The 27,661-nt window shown below is 38.6% G+C and overlaps 1 protein-coding gene and 1 pseudogene across 1 annotated transcript; both read left to right on the top strand.

Annotated features, from left to right (window-relative positions):
* Positions 1-572: 572 nt before the first annotated feature.
* Positions 573-22,923, top strand: LOC120314600 (annotated as a pseudogene).
* LOC120314578 (olfactory receptor-like protein OLF1) lies at positions 575-4,348 on the top strand. Its single transcript, XM_039357826.1, has 2 exons — positions 575-605; positions 2,265-4,348. The coding sequence occupies exon 2, from the start codon at positions 2,285-2,287 to the stop codon at positions 3,248-3,250; it is 966 nt and encodes a 321-aa protein (XP_039213760.1). The 5' UTR covers positions 575-605; positions 2,265-2,284; the 3' UTR covers positions 3,251-4,348.
* Positions 22,924-27,661: the final 4,738 nt, after the last annotated feature.

Raw genomic sequence — 27,661 nt, forward strand, 5'->3', positions numbered from 1 at the left:
GACTGGGGGGCTGAGCCTTCTGTTAGAAAGCCTGCCAAACTATCCTATTGGAAAATGTAGTTGATTGCATAGTATTGGGGTGGAAAGTTTACTCTGTATACTGTAATTTTTTGGAGAGAACTTTAGTCTTGGTTTCATCTTTGACAATGCCAATACTTTGTAGCCAATAAACATGTCCTTAAAGGAAAGCTCAAGCCTCAGAATTCTGTTTTAGTTGGTCTCATCTATCAGAACCATAACACTATTATTATATCTTGTTTCAGAAAATAAATTAGTATAAATAATTTAAACTATTTGTAAAAGAACAATGTAAAGGATTTCTTTCTGTTTAAAGGTGTACATTATGATGACTTTTCTTGCACATTTTATGTTAGAGTGAGCAAATATTAATAAGGGATCTCCTCTGGGATTCATAATCATCTTGTAAGAGAATACCAGAAAATCAGTAATCTTAATCTCTCAAGATTAATTTAATTGTTTACAGAAAGCTATTTTTGAAACTGTCTCATAAGATCTAGGCAGTGTTTAAAATTTGCCCAGAGTGCAATTTTTTCTGCAATCGCTTTGAGAAATAGCAACATTCAATCTCAGAACACCTATAACAGGTATTTTGTCCAGGTAAATTCTATTTTCAAACATTGATGAATTCACAGATTGTATCAAACTGTAACACATTTTCATTGTGATTTAACACAATCTGGAAGGGGTTATTTTTGTGCTTAGTAAATCATGATTTATTAAGGAGCGCAACCATTTTGATTTATTTAACAATCCTTTTTAAAATAGAACATGCATTTGAACCATGAGTAAATGTTATAAATGTTATAAATTTAAAGAGGTTAAGAGAGAAGCTAAGTTCTTCTCTTTAGCTCATTTTTGAAAGCCTATGGCAAAGTGCTTTTGTTCTTTGAGGAAAGTAACCTTAAAATTTCCAAAGGGAGATCTTTCTCATATGATCCTGGAATATTATGTATTATGCAATCTTGATCCTCTTGAATACAATATTATAATTTACAGAGCAAGTTGATTAAAGAGCAAATGAAGTAAAATATTTCTCCTTAATACAAGAGCAGAGTCTCATCAAAAGAATGATTGATTATGGTAATTATCAGATATAGACAAGACAAATATAAGGTTACTTGTCAACATTTTATTAAATATATTAAACCAATACCTATTTTTTTTTTATTCTTGCAGTTTTCTTGGCAAAAATTTTGGAAATAGTTTTTTGTTGTCTTCTTCCTAGGGATGAAGGCGAGTGACTGGCCCAAGATCACCCAGATGGTTTTGTGGTTAAGGCAGGACTAGAACTTGCAAGTTCCTAATTTCTAGCCCACTGCTTTAGTCATTATTCCAAACATGCCTTAGACCTGTGATGTGAAGCTATGAAGACCTGCCAAATATTTTCTTTTATGTCATTTTAAACAAAGGTTATGGCCTACCTGTTGCTATCCTGTTCCATCAGTTACAAGTTCAGTAGATCAAACATAGATACTTGGGGGCTGATATACACAGCAAGAAAACATTTCAAGAATTTATCTAATACTATGTAATTTACTGAATATTTTCAATAAATTTAGGAAATAATAAGCCCAGCATTCTTCCTTCTTGTTTTCCTAATGAATGCTTACTTATATGATCAAGAAAGTTCTAAGAAATTTACTGAACACAGAGGCAATGTTTAGATTACAAGAGTTTATTCTTAACAGGACAAAATAGGTTTACTTAAGATTAATGGGAATATATTGTTAAATTGGTGATACAGAAGATCTAAAGCATGATAAGTTTAGGATCGTTTTTTCACAGGCAGTTGATTATCTTTCAATTGATTTTAAAATCAACAGGTTTGGTTGAATTAAATACAACACCTATAACCAATAGTTATAAGCAATATAATATTTTTAGTAATAAGATCCCAGTGTTGTTGATTTCCTTATTTTGCCTTGGAATTGTAGTTAAACTAAGAAAACAATCGATAATTGAATAGAATTATATTTAGGAGGGTCAAGAGAATGGAGAATAACTGAACCATGAGTTATCATGCAAAGATTTCATAACCATATCATCTCTTCTATAAAACAACTAAGATAATAAGGGGGTATTCAGTTTTTACCCATGTTATTTAAGCTTAATCTACCCTTCCTGATATACGATTGGACATTAGTTACCCAAATTCTCCAGATATTTATTTATAGTGTGAGTGAGAAAGAGAGTGCTTCAGAAATTTAGATTTGAATTTGTTTTCTTTTTCTTATATATTCTAGATCTGAAATGTCATTTTGAGATGCTAGATACAGAAAAAGGAAATCAAACAGGAGTTACAGAATTCATCCTTCTGGGTTTTGGGACTTCCCCTAAGATGGAGCCTCTTCTTTTCTGTTTCTTCTTGGTGATTTATTTGACAACAATAACAGGAAATCTTCTCATCTTTCTGCTAGTTGTGACTGACCAGCATCTTCATACCCCAATGTACTTCTTCCTAGCAAATTTGTCTTTTCTGGATACTTGCTATAGCTCTACTTTGCTGCCTAAAATGCTGGTAAACTTGCTAAGAGTTAAGAAAACAATAACTCTGAGTGGATGTCTAGCCCAATTTCATTTCTTCTGTCTTTGTGCAGGTGTAGAAACTTATCTTTTGGCTGCTATGTCTTATGATCGCTATTTGGCAATTTGTAGACCTTTGCTCTATGCTTCTATTATGAATAGGAAGTTCTGTTTCCTACTAATAGTTGGAACATGGATTAATAGCATGATAGCTAATATTATTCTAGTGGGTTTTGTGGCTCAATTATCCTTCTGTGGCCCTAATGTCATAGACCATTACTTTTGTGATTTCCATCCACTGGAGAAATTATCCTGTTCTGACACAAATCTCCTAGATCTTGTCCTTCTTTTCATAAGCATTAGTTTTGTAATTGTTCCCTTTCTGTTGACCTTCCTCTCTTATATTTGGATTATTGGCACTATCATAAAAATCAAATCCAACACTGGAAGGCAAAAAGCCTTTTCAACTTGTTCTTCTCATCTCGTCGTAGTTTGCCTCTTTTATGGCACATTAATCATTGTCTATGTGTTGCCAGATTATCCCACCCTGAGATACCTCAATAAAGTCTTCTCTATTTTCTATACAATGATGACCTCTTTGGCAAACCCCCTAATTTATACTTTAAGAAACAAAGAAGTCCACAAAGCTCTCAGATTACTTTATGGTAAAATTATAATTGTCAGTAGAAATAATTTAAAACTATAAATTTATTTTTAATTTTATTGGCTATTATATTTTGAATTTAAGTGTGAATTAGTAAGGTCAATAATTGGTCCCTATTCTATTTAGCTGTAATGGCTGAAGTTTCTGATTGAGATCATGATGGTTATAACCAGTGCTTTTTTTCTAAAAAAAAAAAAAGGTGCCGGAACTCACACACGTTATATAACCCGCCTTGCCTACCCTATAAGGTTCCATCCAAAAAAGGTGCCGGAACTCTGTTCTGGGCATTCTATGAGAAAAAAAAGCCTTGGTTATAACACTGAACAGCATCACTTCATACCACTAGGTTAGAAATGGCATTAACTTCCAAATCTCTTGTGATGTTGATACTGGTTAATTGATTGTAGAAAATTGGAATCTTTTATGTAAAATATAGGTATGTTGTTTTCAAAATGAAACTCAAAACAAACTCAGATAATTTTAATGCTAAAGCCTTTTTGGACATTTTTGAAAAAAATCTTTACTAATTTATAAATTTTAAATGAGAAATTGAATAAAAGTGTTGATGAATTTATTACAATTGTAAATCAACCTAAAGAAGATATATAAACACAGGCAACAGTAGCTAAATCAGACATGCATTTGGATGGACTGGAAGTTAATCTGCTGATAACAGATTCTAAAGAGAAGATTTGTTTGAAAACTGGATGTTTATTAGAGGGGCATTAATGAACTTTTTAAAAGTTTTATTCATTTATAATGTAAAATGTGAAAATACAAAAGCGAATAGTAAGGGACAATGGTAGAGAAAGGGAAAACAAAAGAGTGTGAAGAAAGGGATATTAAGAAACAAAAGGCATTGACTTCCGACACTCTCTGTTGCATAAAATGCAGTTAGAGGATGACTGTCAAGAAACATTGGATTATAATTGGAAAAAATTGTTGAACAGCCAGTATTATGGAGATATTATCAATGAAGTCCTTCTTTTTTGAAGAATGAGAAGCAGCTGTTTGGAATATTCCATTCATAAATTCAAAGAAAAGCAAAGATGATATACTGGGAGCTGTTTTTATAATAATAATAATAATAATAATAATAATAATAATAATGATGATGATGATGATGATGATGATGATGATGATGATGATAATGATGATGATGATGATATGACGACTATGACGATGATGATGATGTTAGAAGGGACCTTGTCCAGGCAGGAAACCCTATACCATTTCAGACAAATGGCTGTCCAATCTCTTCTCGAAGACTTCCAGTGTTGGAGCATTCACAGCTTTTGGGGGCAGGTTGTTCCACTGATTAATTGTTCTAACTGTCAGGATGTTTCTCCTTAGTTCTAGGTTGCTTCTCTTTTTGGTTAGTTTCCATCCATTGCTTCTTGTCTTGCCTTCAGGTGCTTTGGAGAATAGCTTGACTCCCTCTTCTTTGTGGCAACCCCTGAGATATTAGAACACTGCTATCATGTCCCCCCTTGCCCTTTTCTTAATTAAACTATTGTCAAGAATCAGTTGATGGTATTTGAACCTGGCCAGATCAGAGACAAAGATAGTGTATTTATGAAACAATAGAAGCCACTTGTAAACTTCTTGTAGGTTAAACATATTAGATTGTTAACAGAGGATTTTGAGATTTAGCTTTGTGATTAGGACAACCTATTAACTGTTTTTTCTTTAGTAGATAGATGGTAGGTCAAATGGCTTGATTGGCAATAGATTTCTAAAATTATGATATTTTTAAATGTTATACAGCAATTTTGCAAATATAGATGTAGAAGTTTATAAATTATGGACTTGTTTCGCAAGGGGGAGGAAATAATTGTTGCTGAAATATTTTTATCAGTGTCCAACTGGGCAGACATTTTGTGTGTATGTTTGATATTTTGTTTTATACAGTTTTTTCTTCCTTTGTTTTTGTATTGTAATTTTTTTATTTTTCCCCTTATTTTGGATTTTAACCTTGAAATAAATAAATAAATAAATAAAGATGTATACTGTAGTTGTTCAAAGTCAAGTAATTTTTTTCCATATATATTTGACATGAAAGGCCAAGGAGAAGGGCAAGTTCATGATAATCACAATACCAGATACAATTATTTCTTAGTTCCTATGACATTCTAAATAATAGAACAACTGAATTATGGAATCATTTAAGTTTCCTTTTTTTAGAATTATGATATTAAATCAAAATAACATTTTCATATCTTTTGTTTAGAAGTGTCATCATTATTTCCTTAATATTTTGGAATAGATACATAATACTTGAATAGCATTACAAGTTGATAATCTTGTAATTCTTATTTTGTATTTTGATTTTATATTGGCCTTTATCAGTTTTTCTCACTGGGACAGTTTCTTAGGCAGGAAAAGCAATAGTATTGTTATACACTTTATCTCAGAAGATCAGCTATAGCAAATAAGTAATATTTACGACAGCAAGTAATTGTCATGTGTCTGACTAATGAAACACTTCAAAGAATTTTCAGGCATGGTTTAACCTAAAAAAGCCTTTATTAGTGTAGAGCGTGTCAGCACGGCATGATGGATGCCAAGATCTGAATTTCTCTTGCACATAACGTTCCAGGCATTTCCCCTTCCCTATTTTGGGGCCATGATTCACATCTTCCAATTAACCTGGAGGGCAAAGATTCACTTCCGTTCCTTTTCCTGGGCTTTCCTTACAATTCTCCTCCTCTTTCATCTGAATTAACTCTAAAAATACCAGACAGTTCTGCATATTTTGTCAAAGCAAGAATATTCAATATTAGTAGCATTGACATCTGCCCCCCTTACAAAAAGGACAGATCCTGTAATGTAAACAAAAGCATATGTTAATGACTAGTTCTTGGTTTATTGGGGTATTTCACATGAAAACATTTGACGAGCCTGTCAGCTTTCACCTCATTGGATTTCACCCAGGTGGCTTCAGACAATGGGTATCCCTTCTAGAGTCAAGAATACATTTCACTTCATAGTGGGTCTGTCCCGCAACTACGAAGGGCCTAGGTGTCTTCTTCGGGGGAGATCTTAAAGTGGAACCTTGATAAGTTTTCAACAAGCTGCAATGGAAGACTAGGAGAATTCTCCCTAAAAAATTAGGGAGTTTTAGTTCTATGGTGACCGGATTGATGCTCCTTACTATGGGGAAAGGCCCCAAGAATTTTGGTCAGAATTTCTTGCTGGGCAATTTGAGGCGTAAATATTTAGTTGACAAATAAACCTTTTCCCCAACACTTCTTCCCACCCCCTCACCCATTGGTCAAGTGTCTGGGAAGTGGAGGGCACCTGAGGGTATTCAGGTATTGGGCTGAACTCTATTCCTGTTGCCACTCTGAAAGGCGTGTAGCCAGTGCTGCTGTGCACACAATTATTGTATGCCACCTCCACAAAAGGGAGGAGGTCAGTCCAGTCTGTCTGTTGGTAAGAAACGTAGCATCTAAGATATTGCTCCACCATTTTGTTAGCGGATTATGCAGCCCCATTGGTGGCAGGATGAAAAGCAGATGATAAACGTTGAGATGATCCAATTAATTTAATAAAACTCCTCCAAAACTTCGCTGTGAACTGCATCCCCCTGCCCGAAATTATTAGGAGTGCCGTACAGCCTGTAGATATGTTTCAGGAACAATTTGGTCAGTCATTGGGCAGATGGGAGTCCTTTGAAGGCGATGAAATGAGCCTGCTTCGAAAACAGGTCTATCACAGTCTAGATGACAGTATTTCCTCTATTTTCAGGAAGGTCTACTATAAAGTCCATAGCTATTTCTTCCCATGGTTGAGAAGAGTCTGCCATGGGTTGCAGTAACCCAGAGGTTTTCCCTTTTCATTGTGGCATATACAGTACAACTTTTTACATAGTTTTCCACATCCCTTTTCAGCCCCGGCCACCAAAATTGCCCGCGGGTGAGGTGCAGGGTTTTCAAATATCTAAAGTGTCCAGCCTGTTTTACATCATGGCTGTGTTTGAGAGCATTAAGATGGAGAGCTTCTGGCAAATATAGTTTTCCCCCTTTGTAAGCCAAGCCATCGCTGCACGTTAGGGAGGGTTGATTATCTTTGAACCATTGATCGGTGAGGAGCTCTTGTATTATTTTCTTTACCTCAGGGTCATCAGGATGGGGGACTCTGTGAGGCGTAAGTTGAGCAGCAGTTTGTGGATTGGGGATAATTGCCTTGTTAACCTCCTCCCATTCACTTTTGTATTGGGGTAACCGGGATAGCGCATCAGCTAGGAAGTTTTTTCCTACTGGTATGTACTTTAGAGTGAAGTTGAAGCGGTTAAAATACTGTGCCCACTGCACTTGCTTTGGGGACAATTTGTGGGGAGTTTTCAGTGCTTCTAGATTTTTGTGATCTGTCCATACTTCAAATGGCACCTTGCTCCCTTCTAGATAGTGTCGCCAGTTTAATAGCGCCTACCTAATCACGAAGGCCTCTTTCTCCCAGATTGCCCATCTCCGCTCATTTTTAGTAAATTTCTTAGAGGTGTAGGCGCAGGGTTGCAGGACCCTACTTTTGTTCTTTTGTAATAACACAGCTCCAACTGCCACATCACTGGCATTGAATTGAATCACAAAGGGCTCCCCTGGACTTTAGGACTGGTTCAGCAGCAAATAGTCTCTTTAAATTCTCAAAAGCTGTTGAACAGCCCATTGTCCATACTAGTGGTTGGCCCGGTCATGGCTTCCCTCTTCCTTTGCCTGTTTTGAGTAGTTCTGTAAGGGGTAGGGCAATCTCGGCAAAAGAGGAGATGAATTGACGATAAAAGTTGGCAAAACCCAGAAAGCTCTGGAGCTGTTTGCGAGTCTTTGGGGGTTGCCATTCGATTATAGCTTTCACCTTGGCTGGATCCATTTCAATGCCCTCGTTGGAAATTCTTTTTTTTATTGAAAAGTTTTATACAATATACATCCCAAGACCCACCCACCCCTACCCCCCTCCCCCACTTCCCAGAGCTGAGTACAGGGTTACAAATAAACAATCAAACTCTAAAAAAAACATTACCCAGCTATATAAGTAACCAAGTCCATAATGCACTTTAACTCCCTTATAACATAAATATAAACAAATTAAAGATAAACATAATAATATAAACAAATCAGTATTGTTAAACCATACTAAAACTAATAAAAATTAAAAAAGAAACTATTAATAATACTCTAAAGTTTACTCATAGACTAAATATAACTTGTTAATCCCATATTTATTCTGAATATAATCTATCCATCTTCTCCAAACCGAAATATATCTTTCTTGTGAGTGATCCTTTAAGTAAGCAGAAATTTTTGCCATTTCTGCTAAATTTGACACCTTAAGCATCCAATCTTCTATAGTAGGCAAAGAATCTTTGCTCTACTAATAACCTTGCAGCTGTTATAAGATTCAACATCAAATTAGTTTCTTGGGCATCACAATCTACAATAACACCCAACAAAAATAGTTGTGGCATGAACTTTATCTTTCTTTTAAAAATCTTTTGAATGTTCCATCGAATCTTAATCCAAAAAGCTTTTATATTTCTACAAGTCTACCAAATATCAAAATAGGTTGCATCCAAGCTACCACATATCTAGCATTTGGGTTGTAAATTGGGATACATATAAGACAGCTTTTTGGGATCCAAATGCCACCTATAAAACATTTTATAAAAATTTTCTCTTAAATTTTGAGCCTGAGTAAATTTTACATTTCTAACCCAAATTAACTCCCATGTATCCAATGAAATCGGTTCTTGAATATTTTGAGCCCATTTTATCATACAATATTTAACTAAATCCATTTCAGAATCCAATTCTATTAAAACATTGTAAATTCTCTTTACGTGGGCTCGATTTCGATCTTTAATCTGTTTTACCAAATTCTCATCCCCTAAAGTAATACCAACCTTTTGATCTAAGCTCCACCTAACCAACAATTGGTTATACTGAAACCAAGACTATACAATATTTTCTTGCTAAAGATTTTAATTGCCAATCCTTCCCTACCAATCTAAGTAATTCCTTATAAGAAATCCTATCCAAGTTCACACCCCTAGATAACCCCTCTATCACGTGTCCAGGAATCCCCCAAATTGGTATTTTATAATTTAACCTATAATAATACTTCTTCCAGACACGCAATAAAGCACTTCTTAAAATATGGGATTTAAAAACCTGATCTATTTTTTATCATAAATTAGATATGCATGCCATCCATATAGTAAATCCTATCCCTCAAGAGAAAGTATATTTTTATTTGTTAAATTAAGCCAATCACTAATCAATGTTAAAGCCACCGCATCATAATATAATTTCAGATTAGGCGCCTTAAGTCCTCCTCTTTCCCGTACATCTTGTATAATCTTGAACTTAACTCTTGTTTTTTTCCCTGCCCAAATAAATTTATTAATATTCTAGGGAAAATCTTGGCATTCTTCACCCTAGAAAAAAGATCGGTGGTGATTAGAAAAAAGTCGATTCTGGAATACGATTGATGCCTGTCCGAAAAAAAGTAAAATCTCTGTCCTCCATATTCCGTTCTCGCTAAATGTCTCTAAGTTCCAAATCGTCCTTCAAATCAAAAAAAGCTTTAGGTAATTTAGTGTGATTGGAAGATTTAAAAAAACCCTTCTTGTCCTTACTTGAATCTAAAACACCATTCCAATCACCCATCATAATAACAGATTTATAATCCAATTGAGTTAGTTTCTGATGTAACAACTTATAAACCTGTTTTTGTTGTTGATTAGGGGCGTATAATCCAATAATAAGAAATTTCTTTCCATGTAATACTAAATCAATGATAACATATCTTCCTTATATATCAGAATCAATTAATTTAGCTGATAAGTCTTTTCTTACATAAATAACTACACCCCCCCCTTTTTTTCCGGAGCAGAAGCTATAAAATGTGATCCCAACTGGGAATTAATCAAATACTTTTGACCCTTTAAAGCAATATGAGTCTCCTGCAAGCAAACAACATCATTCTTATGTTGTTTCAAATAATGAAATACTTTCTTTCTTTTCTGTGGTGAATTCAGGCCATTAACATTCCATGTCAGAAACTTTGCCATCCTTAATGGCCTAAAGCCTCTGGAACACTACTTGAAGATCAGCTGTTGATGATCTCTTCAGTCTTGTCTCTCCCATGGGCTCTGTAGTAATCGAACCTTGTATTATGGATCCACCATCAATCTTTTGCTGTTCCTTTTCTTTACATCTATGCGCAGCACGAGTCATCCTCTGTTCCTTTGGATCACCTTTTACCTCCAAACACTGTTCCATAGGTCCAGCCTGTAAATCTCCTACAACCAATGATGTTGCACCTTCGGCTGGCTGTTCTTCCAGCCTTTCTTCTGTTCTCTTAGATCGTGAAGATGGTGGCGAACCTGCTTTCAGGACAGAAGTATAAAAATCTTTTGCTTTTTTTCAAAAGCTATTGGACAGCCCATTGTCCATGCTAGTGGTTGGCCTGGTCATGGCTTCCCTCCTCCTTTGCCGGTTATGAGTAGTTCTGTAAGGGGTAGGGCAATCTCGGCAAAAGAGGAGATGAATTGATGATAAATGTTGGCAAAACCCAGAAAGCTCTGGAGCTGTTTGCGAGTCTTTGGGGGCTGCCATTCGATTATAGCTTTCACCTTGGCTGGATCTATTTCAATGCCCTCGCTGGAAATTCTGTAGCCAAGATAATCTAATCGGGTCTGGTGAAATTCACTTTTTGACAATTTGTCATAAAGCTTGGCATTGAATAGTTTCTTTAACACTTCTCTCACCAGCTTTATGTGATCAGTCATATTCAGGATATCACAAGATACACCAAAACCTCATTGTACAAGTGATCATGTAGGACCTCATTAATCAACTGCATAAATACAGCTGGGCCCCCTTGTAGTCCAAATGGCATGACTTTGAACTGATTGCTTCCCATAGGACAGTTGAAAGCAGTTTTCCACTCATCTCCCTCTTTTATTCTTACCCGGTAATATGCCTCTTTCAGGTCTAATTTAGTGAAGACACTCCCCTTGACCAGATGGGTTAATAAGTCCTTTAGGAGGGGGAGGGAATATTTATTTTCCACACTCACAGCGTTGAGACCCTTATAGTCTACGCAGAGACGAAGAGATCCATCTTTTTTCTCTTTGAACAACAAAGGGGCTCCCATGGTAGATTTGGCCCGTTCAATGAACCCCCTCGCTAGGTTTTTATTCACGTATCACTGCATCTCCTCCATTTTGAGGGGGGGACATAGAATACATTCTCGGGCATGGGAGTTTGGCTCCTGACACCAGTTTGATGGAGAAGTCATTGGGTCTGTGAGTGAGCAGGGCATCACATTCTTTTTCACTAAATGCCTCCACCAGGTCCTGGCATTCATTGGGGACAAGTGGTTTGCTTGGCAGCGGCGAGGCAGCCATGTGCTCTCATTTATTGGGTGGCCTAAGATGTCCTGCAACATCAGTTGAATCAGCAGGAGGTTTAGGCCCTATAGGTAGTCTCACAGTTCTTGTTCCTTTCTCCCACCAGATAAATGCCTTCCGTTTGTCCAATCAGGCTAGCCCTAGGATCACAGTCTCAGTCATTTTTGGAGCCACTAGGAAGCGAATAAACTCCCAGTGCGCACCTATTTATAGGCATAAGGACTCAATTATATGTGTGGCAGGAGTCCCTCCCATCAGGGAGCCATTGGCTTGCTCAAACCTCATGGGTTTGGAAAGCTGTTTTGCCCGTATGCCCATTTTCATGGCAAGCAGCAGACTAATAATGCAACAGGTGAATCCAGAATCAATTAGCATGTTTGTCCATTTGTGCCCCAGATTTAGGGAGTATAAATTTGGTGGCCAGTGCAAAAGGAGGGATTTGTCGACTCACCATCGGGTCGTTCTCTCCTTCATCATCGCTGTCAAAGTAAGGTAGAGCAGGGGCAGGTCCACCTGGAGTCCCGGCATCCTCCTGTGTGCGTGGTTGTAATCTGAGCAACAGGTTCTTGCGTGACTTGGTTGGATTTTTCTCTCATTAGCCACTGAGCAGGTTTCTTTCTCATCGCTGGTTCCAGTATGCTCTGCAGTCGGGGGAGGGGACTGGACAGGTTGCCGCTCAATGTCCCTCTTGTTCACACCAAAAACACTTATTTGACGGGCCTGCAGATGGTCTGGGTCTTTCAGCCATCGCAGTAGTTGGAGGTTTTTGTGGGGTATGGCTTAATAGATATAGGCCTGAGAGAGGTGATTGTCTAATCCCTCAATGAAGTAATGGATTAGGGATTGTTCAGACCACCCTTCTATTTGACCTGCTATCTTGCGAAATTCCCGCACGTACTTCAGGGCAGGCCTGCTGGTTTGTTTTATTTTGTGGATCTGTTCTCTTGCTTTAAGACCAATAGATGGGTCCTCAAATCTTTCTCTCAGCTCTAGGAGGAAGAGTTGGGGGACCTCCAGTTTGGGGGCTTGCTCACTATATATATACATAGTTCAGCCATTCGGATGCTTCTCCCTATAGGCTGGAAGCAATCACATTGACCATGGCCCCCAGGTCCGGGTAGAGATAGGCCCAGCAATTCAAATGATAGCGCACTTGGTTGAGGAAAAAAAAAACAGCTTCTCTGGGTCCCCATCAAAGGTTGCTCTGAAAATGGTGCAATTATAGGCTGTTGGGGCCCCCACTGTGGCTGTTGCTGCTGGCCCCATCCTGGCTGCAGATTTATGCCCAGGGGTTGCAGGTTTGTGGGCTGTGTCCAATCTCCCTGCTGTGGTCGGTCTCCCACTAGCTGCTGATCTCCTGGCTTCTGCACCACTCCAAGCTGTTGCAAGGCTTCTATTAGCTTTGGCAAGCTCAGAGATTGCTGACCATACATCTGCTGGGGAACCCAATCTACCCATTGCTGCAGATGCCTCAGACTAGATTTCCTTCTCCAGGAATTGATTTCTGCTTTTCACCTCTGGGTTTTGAAATCTTTCCAGTGACTCACCCAAAACTTCGTTATCTCTCCATTCTGCTTTTGAAGTCTTTGCTCCCAGCTGGGAGATCTGCCAGAGTTCTTTCTCCCCCAGCTGGCTGGCTGCCACTCCACTCCCTGGGGAAGCTGCTGCTGCTGAGGTGCTGGCCTCAAGCCATCTTTCTCCTTCCATAATGAGATCTTCCCTGGATCTTTGTCAGTCTATCACCTTTAGTTTAGGAATAGTGACCGAGACCCAGGATCTCTTAATTGGTTTAAAAAATTTGTGGATCTTGGCATGATGTCATGTGTCTGACTAATGAAACACTTCAAAGAATTTTCAGGCATGGTTTAACCTAAAAAAGCCTTTATTAGTGTAGAGCGTGTCAGCACGGCATGATGGATGCCAAGATCTGAATTTCCCTTCCTTTGCACATAACATTCCAGGTATTTCCCCTTCCCTATTTTGGGGTCATGATTCACTCTTCCAATTAATCTGGAGGGCAAAGATTCACTTCCGTTCCTTTTCCTGGGCTTTCCTTATAATTCTCTCTCCTTTCTCTGAATTAACTCTAAAAATACCAGACAGTTCTGCATATTTTGTCAAAGCAAGAATATTCAATATTAGCAGCATTGACAGTAATATTTCACATACACATATAGGTTTATAGTATTCCTTTCAATTTAAGAAGATATGAGAAGAAACCCCACTTTATGCTTAATGTCTGACTGAGAGTAGAGGAATTGCATTGAACCTTTGTCTTTAATTTTACATGAAATTGGAAGAAGATTCTTTTTTTCTGATAAATCACAGTGATTTGGATACTTTATTGTCATGTCTTTCTTTACTTATACAACACTTACATAATATGATACTCAGGGTATTATGCAATCCTTTCCCTATTAAAATTTTTGGTCCTCTTTCTAATATGATTTCAGAAATCACATATTAAATATTCTCTGGATGAATTATGTTTTTCCCTGTCTAATTCAAACATGTGTGCCAATTATAGGTGAATCTTGTATGTTTATTTTAAATTCTGCTTCTAGCAGCACAACATCTCTTCTCTCCTCCCCCTGTCCAAATCTTAGAAGTTAGGAACTGTCCAGTTGGGAAGATCTTTTAAAAGCCCACAGTTTCTACAATTCTTCTATTAAGCACAATTTTCAAGCTGGAGTTGACAATGGAATTTCCTCTGAAATATCATCCAAAATGGCCCAGCCCCACTGGTCTTAAAAGTGTAGTTTTGTGCCTGATCTGGGTTCTGGATATCTATCAGAGGCTATCTCCTGGCTACGTTAATGTTTGTGTCATGATTCTGGCTTCTCTGAGTTTTGTTTTTCTATATTGTATATGTTTTGTTTGGCTTTTTATTTATTTGTATTATAATTAGTTCAGAGTGACATATGTGAGACAAATAAAAAACACACACATATAGATGCATACATACATAGTTTTTTCTGTTGACTCACTGTAGGGCTTATTTCAGGAAAGTTTACTACCTTATGTTTGGTCTTCAAGCTCTGCAGAATCCTCTATTAATCTGTGAAAATAAGTGATTCAATTAATAAAACTAAGGAAACTTGAAGTTGGTACTAGATGTTTGATTTTTCTCAAGGAGAAGGAACAATCTCAAAAATGTGTAAGGACAGACATTCATTTAGCAGTGAAAAATGCAAACATACTGAAAGTCTAAATACTGATGTTTTTTCATTATGATTTTCTTTGAAAAATAATGGAAGGTGAAAAACATGACATAATGTTGTGTTAATGTTATGCACTTTAAAGAATCAAAGTGATTGGAGGCCTGTAGGAAAGTGTCTGTATTGGTATGCAAAGCCAGTCTGCCCCAACCAAAGAAATGCCCAGAACCCTGAATATTCCACAAGTCTAATATATGGAAACATGAAGAAACAAAGGTATAAACAAACAAACAAACAAATAATAAATAATGACTCAACAGATGAAGGTGCAATGCCTAGATAACATGGCTTCAATCTGGAGACATTGATGTCTCCTCATCTCAATAGGCGTTCTCCTCTGTCCCTTTCTCTTTCCTTTATTCTTATTTTTCAATATCCTTACAATGTACATGTGATGGAATGGAAACCAGAATGAGAAGACAGGGTGGTTGGAGGTGAGATTACTTAGTCCTGCAGGATTAAATGTATGAAAAGAAGGAGGTTGAGAATAACCTGTACTAATTGGTTTGCTATATATTTTTAGACTTGTTAATATATCTCCAATTAGCAAGTTTCTTTCTGAAATCCAAAGGGTTTTTATTTCCCAAGTTGGTTAGCTTAAGGGTCTTCAGAATTACAGCATTGATATTTCTGTGTATGAAACAGCTACCAATATTTTTTATTATATTGTTGGCCTTTCTAGGCAAACCAGATAGGAATTACAATCAGGTGAGCTAATTCTACTTTATTTTAAAGCGATGTTGATAATATCTTGAAAGTCTGGAAGCAGAATTCTCTCCCTTCTATACAGTCCAAGGACCTATGGAGGGTCCCTTTTGAACCTCTTGCCTCTACTTCCCCCCCAGTCCAGCTATAGTCTATACTGTCTCTTATCCTACTGTTCTATTGGCAGCATATCTTTGTCCATTCTTCTAAGATCTTTCTTACTTACCATTACATACACAGATCTATGGATCAAAAAAATAGCATAAAATTGACTTCCAGTTCTGGTTCGTGGTGACTCCGGTTGTGTCTAGAGACTTGTCTCCACACCGGCTGGGTTTTTTTTTGCCAGTAGACCCCTTAGTGGTCAAAAGTCACCCTGGAGGGGCAACCACTGAGGATGTGGCTTGCTGCGGGAGGGCGACAGCATCTCTCGTGGCTCCAGCTATCTCCTTAGGGCCGATGGAGCAAAGATCGTCCTGCAAGATGGCCGATTACTCTGCTGCACCAGCCAAAAGTCACAGCTACATCTAAGTGTGATAGACCCACTATGGATGATCTGGGTAAGACCCCTTCTGCTCCTCTCTTCACCCTATTCTGTTTTTTTTTTTTTTTTGCCTGTAAAAGCTTTGTTGGAATTATTTCCCTGTCTTGAAAAAGCAGCTTTTGTATGTGTGGGAAGAAAGGCGCTGAACAAAAGGATAGAACAAAAAAATTTAAAGACTACACTTTATTCTCATTTACTTTGGGGTACAGAAAAAAATCTTTTCTAAGAGCTGTACTATTATTTTACACTGGAAGATTATTTCTTTTTCCATCTTTTCCTTTAAATGATAGAAAAAAGGGGAAAAATGGTGCCTGGAAAAGATCTTTTAATTTACTGAGGACATCTAGTGGCAAAAAGTTAATATTGCAACTGCTAGTTATTGTTTGGAGATGAGATGGACTTGACTTTCAAACTATTCTTGAAGAGAAAAGACAAGCTGATGCAGCTGTGGGAATGGTGGGGGTGTATATTGCTTAACTTTTATTAAATAAAGCCTCCACTAAAAGAAAAAAAAGGTTTCTCTTCAATAACTATTAAAATGGAGAAACCTTATTCACAATTAAACTGTAAACTTATACTGGAAAAGATTTATGAGACTACTGAAGAAATATGTGCTACAATGAAAGAGATTACTACAGAATTAAAAGCCAGAAGCCTTACTCCAAACATTCAAACTGACTTTCAGACTACATCTGACCATTCTATAAACAAAACATACTAGAAGAGGAATCAATTGAGATTAAGGAGGAATTTATTTTACCTTACAAGCATTTCATTTATATCTTTGAGGATCAGAAAAATCAAAGACCGAGATTTAAACCTTTAAAGCAACGAAGCTTTAAGGATAAGAGAAATAGATGTCCAATGCAGAGGATGGGGTGCTTTTTACTGTTTCAAATGACACTACAAGCAACAAAGAGAGATCTATCGGCTGAAAGGGAAGCTTAGTTATGGAAACCTGCTTGGCACAAAAAGAAAGCCAGAATAAGACTGAAAAGAGAAATTTAAAATTATATGTAATGGATCAAAGGCACTGTAGAATTATGGAGTGAGTTAAGGATTAAGATTTAGAGTTAGAAGTAAAAGAAAAATGGGTGATTATTAGAATATATATCTTAAATAGATTAAGAATGTACTTTTTGGAATAATAGGTTTATTTATATGAAAACTACTATGTAATGGAATGAAGAAAATTGAAGAGGCATTTTAGATCTGGATTGACTCAATAATTAATCAAGTATGTTAATTTAGTAAGATGATGTTTTTTGTCTGATAATATGGATGTTATTAGATATGATAATTAACTGGGTGAAATTTGAATCTTGTCCAATGGACTGAAATGATTTAAGGTTTGATATAATCTTGTTATCTTAAAGAGATTGATTGATTGATGGATTAGATATGTATAGGGTAGACTAATATTTTATTTTAATTAGGAGATATATTGTGAAGTGGAAGAAGAAATAAACAAGACTTGTGATAAAATTGAGGATTTAAGAGATCAAGAACTACAATATATCTGGAAGGGATACCTGAATTGATAATGTGGTTATTTAAAGTTAAATTTGATTATGGTAATTGTAAATTTACAAAGCTCTAAAACAGGTTTAGGATTTATAGAAACTTAAATTAGAAATGGATTATTTTAAATATATTATGCTATTTGAGGGAAATAGAGAGGGAATATTTGATGTATTGATTTGAGTTATACGTATATGGTTTTATTTCTGGATGTTTGATTACCCCAGCACCACGGTGTGTCTTGAGCACTTTGTTCTAAGAATTAAAAAAACAATAAAATTTGTTTTTTTTAAAAAATAGTGTAAAATAGAAAAACAAATTATTCCTGTTTTCACAATTATAGCATTAGCAGCTCACTGCAATACAGGCTGGGATTTCTGAAGTTGTCTTAAGAACAAGTCAAGAGCAGCGGAATCATTAGAGTCCACAGCTGCCACAACCTGATATGAAAATTGTGTGCCATGCAATAATGCTAAATTTGTTGGGGGAGGGGAGGAAGAGATGCAAATAAAAACAAATCATGATTCATCTGAAACATAAGTATGGACACCGGTCTTCAGCATGAGGATAGATGAATGCATAAAATGATTACAACAATATTAATAAAATCTTTTTAAAGAGGACACAAAATGTAATTCTGCACAAGATACCTTGTATACCAGTTGTGAGTCTGATACAATAGAAAGTGCTCCTGCTGCTTCATACCAGGCAGCAACAAAGGTCTTAGTAAAACTGTGTAACAAACCCAGGGAAAGCCCCAAGCTCCCCTGAAACTCCATATGGACATTAGATGTTGAAAGCAGGCTAATCAAATAGATCCTACTCCCCTTCAAATAGAGGAGAGTACTATGGAAATACCAACATAAACTAGATAGTGACAAGGGATAGATGGCAACATATTTCAACTCTAGATCACATAGCCATTACCCTGAGATAGTGTGTGATCTTTCCTGTGGAGGGGTCTCATGAAAAGTTGAGTCAGCTCCATAGTTGTAAAGGTGGCTATGAATTCATGCATTGAGTCTCTAATGATGGTAGACTGAAATCCCCCCAAATGAAGTATGGGAATGTTTGTCATCAACTTGATGACAACTTGGGCAGGAAGGCTGCCAAACAGGATGAAGGCTGGTATAGCAGCAGAACTACCAAGTGATTGTTAACCTTACCTGTAAAGTCTCACACCTGATGATCTGCAGGGCAGAGCCCCTGACATCCTCCTATAGACAATAGCAGCACCCTTTTTTGTGGTTGGACTTGTGGTTGGTGCCAAACTGAAATTCTTCTAGACACATTTCTAGAAAGAGGCATTCCCTTTTCTTTGCCCAGACAGGCCTCAGTAATACATACCTACCTGGATGAGGTGAACCTTTATAGAGGCTGACTTGTCATTTAGCAGCAACAACTGGAGCCCACAACCATCTGAGATCTTACTCTTTTTTTCAGAATAACCTTTCAATATTTATTTATTTATTTATTTATGAGACTTATATACCGCTTTAAGTGCAAGCACTCTCTAAGCGGTGTACACCAGTAAGCAATGTATATATATATTTACATTGCCCCCAACAATCTGGGTCCTCATTTTAACTACCCCGGAAGGATGGAAGGCTGAGTCAACCTTAAGCTGGTGAAATTTGAACCGCTGACCTGCTGAACACAGTCAGCTAAAGTGGCCTGCAGTAATGCACTTTAATTGCTGCGCCACCTCGGCTCATTATCTTGGAATATATTGTTAAAATTCACTCCCTGAGTCATTATGTTTCATTGGAAAGGATTAATGACTTCAAATTTCAGTGAAGAAGTCATTAAACCCCCAAATGTCAAGAGAAAATATAATATAAGAAAAAAGAAAATAAAAGAATATAAATATTTTCTCAAATTTTACTTTCTATTATTCATAACCTGTTTTATAAGAGTAGCCCATTCTGACGGGATTAAATGAAAGATCTATGTTATTTTTTTTACTGTCTATGCATCAAAGTGACTAATTGCAAATTGTCAGGCGTGATAGATCAGATCCACACGTGAAGGTTTAATAAAACTGATTTATTGTTACTCATGCTTATACACTGGAATATTCTCAACTAATAGTTATCACCTGCTAGGAATTAGGTAAGGATCAATGGAATTCAAGAAGATAGCATTGGATTTAGTTTGTTTGTGGCTATGTTGAAATTTTAGGCTAATCTCCATGTTCTGCCACTTTTTCCCCTACACAAGCCAGTTTTTCAGCACACTGATGGTAGAACGTGTAGATGTGTTTTATTATTTGTGCATAAATGTGACCTAGCTGGATGCATTCTATGAAAAATATTTTAAATGAGTCAACCAATCTTCAGAATTATTTAACTCTAAATAACATCACAATCCCAAGGAAGAAGAATGAACACGGGAATGTACTTTTGGGTGTCTAATTGAGTTGCCTGAGAAAATCAGCTACAAATCTCCCAGGATTAATTAATTACAGATACTTAAAAGCAGTAGAAAGAGCTGTAACTTGCCCAGAGAACAGATCTTCCAGCAGTGATGTAGAGAAACCATCAATGTTGAATTCTTGGACAATCTTTCATTAAAATATTGCTGAAAAAAATCCTATTTCACACATAATTTATGTTGAGGAAAGTTCTCTTTCTTTTCCGTTAAAAGTTTAGATGGCTTTATACTTTGTACTAACTCATAATATTTTATTTCAACTCCATCTGGGAAGATAGTTTTTCTGGTTGGTAAATCACGGCTCTGTGATTTCTTTAACAATTTCTTTAATGGACAAATTAATAAAGCATACTTCTGTGGATAGTTACAACCTTACTGTTGGAATGTTTAGAAAATTATGTATCAGTTTTTGATGATTTAAAAGTGATTAGTGATAGCTTTCCTAATTTGTTATAAAGAATAACTATGTAACTCTCTTTTTATTTCTCAAATAGGTGTAATTCCAATGTGTTAAACATTCCACATGATTTTGCAATTCTTTTGGCATGTTATTTTCCATACCATCTTTCTGCAGATGCATCCATCCCATGGTAAATAAATGTTTTATTTTTGGTGGTGGGATTTATAAATTATTCAATTTATTCTAAAAATTAGAATGTGTTGTGGAGTGTATAACTAGATGTACAATTGCACCCAGAATGTACATATCTAATATATCTTTTAAGATTATTGAGAGTTTCATATTGCTTTCCAGAAAAGTGATCCAACACTTTAGAATTACTTATACTGTATCACCCTGATCACAACTTAAAAATCTGCAGAAGCTGAATAGAAGGTATGGTTGGCTAGAGGAAAAGAAACATAAATGCTGATTGCCTGAACTATACTGCTTCCCAAAGTAGACATGAAGAAAAAAGTATTACTACTTTTACACAGAAAATCTGAATTATCCTGCTATATATTTATTTGTATGACAGCTTTATTATTTTTAGAAATATCTCAAGGCAGTGAACATTTTCAATGCACCTTTCTCCTAATTTCCTCATAACAACCCTCTGAGGTAGGTTGGACTAAGAGAGAGTGAATGGTCCAAGGTCACCCAGTTGGCTTTCATGGCTAAGGCAGACTTGAACTCAAAGTCTGTGCTTTCTAACCTGGGGATTTTCAGTGAACTAATTTTATTTGTTTATTTAGAGAATGTATATGACTGCCCGATCACTTTCACTGACTCTAGGCAGCTTACAAAAAATAGACATCCCAATATAAAAACAGTAAAAACAATAACTTCCCACTCCACCCACCCACCCACCCCAGTGACAACAAGCAATCAAACAAGCTGCTTGATGGACTCCATCCTATTCTGGTTCTCCAGACATGTTGGCAAAGCTAGATCTTCAGAGCCTTGCAAAAGAGTGCCAAAGATAATAATAATATTGCAAAGGGAAGAAGTCACCACAGAGAAGGCCCTTCTTCTGGGTCCTGCCAGATATACTTTCTTAGGAGAACTAACCTACAACATTCCTCTCTGCTCTGATGGGTTGGGTGGATGTAATCAGCAAGAGATGGTCCTTCAGATTCCTTGGTTCCAAGATATTTTGGGTTTTAAAGGTGACAAACTTGAACTGCACCCAGAAGTAAATTGAAAGCCGATGCAGCTCCTGGAGAAAAGGTAACACATGTGTACACTTGGGTCTGCACAAAACCATGGAGCCACTGTATTTTGAACCAATTGGAGCTTCCAGATGTTTTTCAAGGGCAGCCCCATGTTGAGCACTAATAACAGATACCAGTATTCTGAGGATAATTTTAAATGTTTAAGAAACTGATAAGAAAGGAATGTTTCATTTACTGTAACTGCCTTTGAAGCTGTCTGTCTCTTGGTTTGTATTCTAGATATGATTAATATATGACAAATGGAAGAAATTTTGGATTCAGAAAAAGGAAATCAGACAAGCATCAAAGAATTTATCCTTCTGGGTTTTGGGAATCTTCCTGAACTGCATCCTTTCCTTTTCTGTTTCTTCTTGGTGATTTATCTGACGACAATAACAGGAAACGTTCTTATCTTTATTTTAATTGTGACTGATCAACACCTCCACACCCCAATGTATTTATTCCTGGCCAATTTGTCTTGCCTAGACACTTTCTATAGCTGTAATTTGCTGTCTAAAATGCTGGCCAGTTTGCTGACTGGTGAGAAAACTATGACTATTATTGGGTGCCTAGCTCAATATCATTTTTTCTGTCTATGTGGAACCACAGAAACTTATATTTTGACTGCAATGTCTTATGATCGCTATTTGGCAATTTGTAGACCCTTGCACTATGGTTCTATTATGAATATGAAATTTTGTTTCCAGCTTATGATAGGAGCATTTTAATATTTAATGTAGTTTTTATAGCTCTCATGACTCAATTTTCTTTTTGTGGGCCTAATGTCATAGACCATTACTTTTGTGATTTTCGTCCACTGGTGAAACTGTCCTGTACAGATACTGTTCTCGCTGAATACTTCTCTTTTTGCATATCCATTATTTTTGTTGTTATTCCATTCCTCCTGAGCATCATTTCCTACATTTACATCATAGCTACCATCATCAAAATTCAATCCACAATTGGAAGGCAAAAGGCCTTTTCAACCTGCTCCTCTCATCTTATGGTGATTTCCCTCTTTTATGGCACATTAATCATTGTCTATACATTGCCAGATATACCTTCTCTCAGACAATTCAACAAAATATTTTCTATTTTCTATACAATGATGACACCTTTGTTCAATCCCCTTATCTATACTTTGAGAAACAAGGAAGTTCACAAAGCCCTAATACGATTTTTTGATAAAATTATAATCCTTGGTATTTCTTTTCACTTCTTTAGGTAGCCAAAGTTTTACTGGGGAAATGAAAATTTGGTGTCAACAATAGTTTTTATGTCTTGGGGTTCGCGGCATTGAAGCAACACGCACAACCACTTTCAACTAAGTTCTTCTTTATTCAATCCATTTCCACTCAACAGGCAACAGGGTTGCAGGTCTTTTATAGTTTCCCAAACAGCCTATCATAATTCTCATTTTTTCGTACCTTGCGCCTGCGCACAAAGCCGGCACCAACCAGTCTGGTCCCGGGAAGCTTTTGGAATGCCCGGGGATCATTTGCAACACTTCTGGGCCTGCTGACCTGCCTCAACAGACCCAGGACACAACACCCCTCCCCCCCTAGATAAAACACACAAGTACACTTGTTCCCCTGCCCAACACACATAGGCAGACAATTATTTTGATAAATATTAAAGTTAACGTAAACAACTGCTCTTCAAAAATAAAATTAGTGTTTGTGTATTTTACACAAACACCTCATTATGGACCAGCAAGGTTCCTTTGTAATGACAGAAACCTCACATAGTCTCCCAGATGCTTGGGAGGAGCTTTAGCCCTTTGAGACCTATGTAAGGTCAGAGAGGGTGCCTGGCCTGTCAGCTCACCTGCCCTGCTAGGCAGCCCAGGACTTGTGCTTAAGGGTGCTTGGCCTACTGGCCCGCCTGTTGGGCCTGATAGACCAGGACTTTGATGCTCATATGTTACAGGTGACCCCCATTGTGATGGGCTGGCAGATTCTTCTGGGCTCCATTCAGGTTCCCTTGGAGAGGAGGAAATCCCCAAACCTGGTGGTGGTGCGAAGGTTCCCCCATCCACCATGGACTGCTCCTGGGAACTTTGTCCTTCAAGCCCACGACCAGTCTCAGATGTGACCTGCATGTCAGCAGTGCCCCAATAGTTACAGTACCCCGTGTAGGTGGCCGAGGTGCCAGAGTCAGGAGCCGCCTCTATGGCAAACTCCTTCACAGGGGAATTCCTGTTTGGTGCTCTTGTGGATGCACCAGCCACCCCGCTGGATGAATTCCTATTTGGTGCACTTGCAGATGTGCAGGACTCCCTGTTTCTAGCAATGATTGAATCGTGAGGATGTCCTTGCTCCTCCACTGGGGAATCCCTAGCACCCAGGAACAATAAGGCTGGTTCTCAGGATTTTGACCTGAAGTGTGACCATGTTCCTGGGCCCCCTCTCCCCCGAGAGCAGAGGCAGGGGCAGAATTGATGGGGGACAACTGCCAGCGCAGTTGGTCGATGTGATGCCAAAGGACACGGCCGTCTCCCAAGGTCACTTCGTATGATAGCCCCTGTGATCTCGCAGATGACAGCAGGGACCCAGAGATGTCCAGGACCATAGTTCCTTGCCCAGACTGGATTGCCCACCTGAAGTCTCCTAGGTGCCGGTGGCTGTGACACCTGTGCAGCCACCCGGTCTGGTGCAATCTGTCCAACTTCGTGATGAGATGGTGACCCCAGCGGAGTTCTTCAGGGCTCTTCCCAGTGGCAATGCCTGGTGTGGTGCTGTGTGCAAGAAGAAAATCTGCTGTGATGCCACCTACCGGGTGTGATTTGTTTGAGCGCGTTTTTGGTGGTGCACACCATCCTTTCAGCTTGCCCGTTGGAGGAAGGGTGGAAGGGATCAGACATGGCTTGCTGGATCATGTTGGCCTGAAGGAAAGCCTGGAACTCAAAAGAAGTAAATTGAGGACTGTTGTCAGAAATGAGGACATCCAGAAGGTCATGGGTAGTAAAGATTCCTCTCAACATCAGGATAGTCCTGGCAGTAGTAGTGGAGGAGACAGGTACTATCTCTAGCCACTTGGAATGGTTATCCACCAGGATAAGGAAGAATGGCCCTTGAAAGGGGCCAGCATAATCTAAATGTACCCTTTACCAAGGGGTTTGCATCTCCTCCCACCTGTGTAAAAGGGGCTTGAGGCATTTCAGGCTGTGACTGTTGGCACACTTGGCATCCGTGGTACCTGGGCCTCGACAGCTTTATCAAGGCCAGGCCACTATATATGGTTTCTTGCGAGCGCTTTTATGTGCACAATGCCTGGATGTCCCTCATGCAGAGAGGACAAGACTCTAGACCTCAGCGAAGCAAGAATAACTACTCTACTACCCCATAACAGGCACCCATGAAAAGTAGACAGTTCGTGCCTTCTTTGCCAGAAGCTTTGAAATGCAGCATCCGGACACGTGTCAGGCCATCCTGACAAAACCCAGGTCAGCACGTGTGTGAGCATGTGATCAGTGGCAGTTTCTGCAGCCACGTCCCTAGCATTGAGGGGAGATTCAGGTAACTCCTGAATAGACAGAATGTTAATAACAGGAGCAGGATCTGCCTCTATTTATTTGAGAGGTAATCTGCTGAGGCCATCAGCATGGCACATCTCTTTTCCTTGTTTATGAATAAGTGTATAATCATATGCTGACAGGAAAATTGACCATCTCAGCATACATGGGGAAATGATGTGTGGTGTCTGTTTGTTGATAGTAAACAACCCCAACAAAGGTTTATGGTCTGTATAGACCATGAAATGGCGGCCATATAAGAAATCATGGAATTTCTTTATGCCAGCCACTATGCCAGCCACTCTGTCAATTTGAGCGTAATTCCGCTCTGCAAATGACAGAGTTCTTGAATAATAGGCTACAGGGACTTGTGTCCCATCAGCCTTCAGATGGCTCAGTCTGGTCCCACCCCATAAGGAGATGCATCGCATGTGATGCATATAGGCAGTTGCTCATTGAAATGCACCAAAATAACATTGAAGAGAGCAAGGCCTTAACCTCATTGAAACTCCTTTCATGGACCTTAGTCCACTGCCATGGAGCCTGCTTGTCTAAGAGCCGGTGTAATGGCTCTGCCACTACAGCCTTGTGTGGGAGAAATGTGTGATAAAAATTCAAAAGCCCCAAGAAAGCTTGCAGCTCACTCTTAGACTTGGGACTTGGGGCCTGCTGAATTGCCTGAAACTTGGATTCAGCAGGGTGAATGCCTTGAGCATCAATCCTGAAACCCAAAAAATCAGCAGAAATGACTCCTATTTTGCACTTGTCTTGCTTCAATTTAAGGCCTGCTTTGTGAAAACAAAGCAAAACAGCCCTTAATCTTTCTGCCAGAATTTGAGATGACTCCCCAGCAATGAGGACATCATCGAAATAGGGAATACCATGAAGTGTACGTTCCATGACACTTTGAAATATGCCAGGGGCTACATTAACCCCAAATTGCTGTCTATTAACTTTAAAGGCCCCTCTATCTGATACAATTGTTTGGGCCTCTGCAGTTGCCTCGTCAACAGGTAGCTATTGATAAGCCTGTGCTAAATCAAGTTTTGCAAAAAGGCGCCCCCTCCCTTCAGGGAGGCCAAAATGTGGCTCACAACTGGCACTAGATAAGCATGCTGTTGCAATGCTTTATTCAGTGTACACTTATAGTCTGCACATATGCAGACTTCTCCATTAGCCTTTAAAGGCATGACAATAGGGGTTTCCCATGGACTAGAGTCCACAGGTTCTAAAATGCCCTGCTGGAGCAGTTTGTTCAGCTCTGCATCTATCTTGCTTTTGAGGACAAAAGGCACCCTTCTAGGCTTGATCCTGATGGGCGTGATAGTGGGGTCTAAACGTAATGCAATGGGAGAGCCCCTGTAGGATCCAAGCTCTGAGCTAAACACATCAGCAAACTCCTTGCAGACTTCTGCAAAGCCCAACATTTGCATGCTGTGAAGCCCAGTCACCTCGATTCCAAGGGCCTCAAACCAATTGAGTCCAATAAGACTTGTGCGTTCACCCCCAACTACCACCACATCAAGAAAACCTTCAAAAGTTTTATGCTGCACTTTGAGTGTAGTCTCCCCCTTCACACTGACTTTGGAATTCTGGAAGTCAGTGATTAAATTCGATGGCCTGAGTTTGACTTGAAGGCCACTACTACTACAAATTCTCTTGAATGTGTCATGTGAAATGATGGATAGAGAGGATCCGGTGTCCAATTCCATCGATAAGGGAACCCCCTGCAACTTCACGTCAATGCAAAGTTTTTTCTTAAGGGGCTTGTGTGTCCTTGTTCTCAGAATATTCCTGTGCAATGCGCAGAAACCCACCCTGTGTTGGCTGGGGACTCTTTCTGAAGCAATTCTTCCCGAGGTTGGACCTTCTTGTGACCCAAACAGATGGAGGCAATGTGGCCTTGCCTACCACATGCCCTGTAAAGGGTGGAATGGAACCTGCAGTCAGCTCGCTTGTGACGTCCTCCGCAACCGAGACACTGAAGAGATGCTGGCCCTTGATTGGATGCCCTTTTAGCCTTCTTTCTGCTGGCTGGTGAAGTCTGTCCACCTCCTCTTCAGGATCCACTTCTGAACCTTCTCGAGCGTCCTCTTGATGGACTGATGCGACTACTGTAATGCCTTTGGTGAGTCGCAAAGCCTTCACAGCACCTCCTGCAGCCTCTTCAGCTGCAAACTTTCGCAAGACATCTTGGAAAGTGACTTCAGCTTTAGCAAATATTTTTTGTTGCAGCTCTCTGCTTCTAAGACCACAGACAAAATGGTCTTGTAAGCACTCTTCCAGGTTCTTGAACTCACAAGGCCTGGCTGCTTCTCTCAAGGCAGCAATGAATTCAGCAGCAGACTCACCAGGCTTCTGGTCCCTCTGCTCAAAAGCGTGCCTCCATGCAATTACAGATAGCTTCAGATGAAAATGATCCTTCAGCATATTTTTTAAGTATGTGAATGTT

Source organism: Crotalus tigris, unplaced genomic scaffold, assembly GCF_016545835.1.
Source record: "Crotalus tigris isolate CLP2741 ecotype Arizona unplaced genomic scaffold, ASM1654583v1 scf7180000018954.1357295, whole genome shotgun sequence".
NCBI classification, from domain to species: domain Eukaryota; kingdom Metazoa; phylum Chordata; class Lepidosauria; order Squamata; family Viperidae; genus Crotalus; species Crotalus tigris.

Coding starts and splice junctions, on each gene's coding strand:
- LOC120314578 (XM_039357826.1), top strand. CDS start 2,285: ATGCTAGATACAGAAAAAGGAAATCAAACAGGAGTTACAGAATTCATC.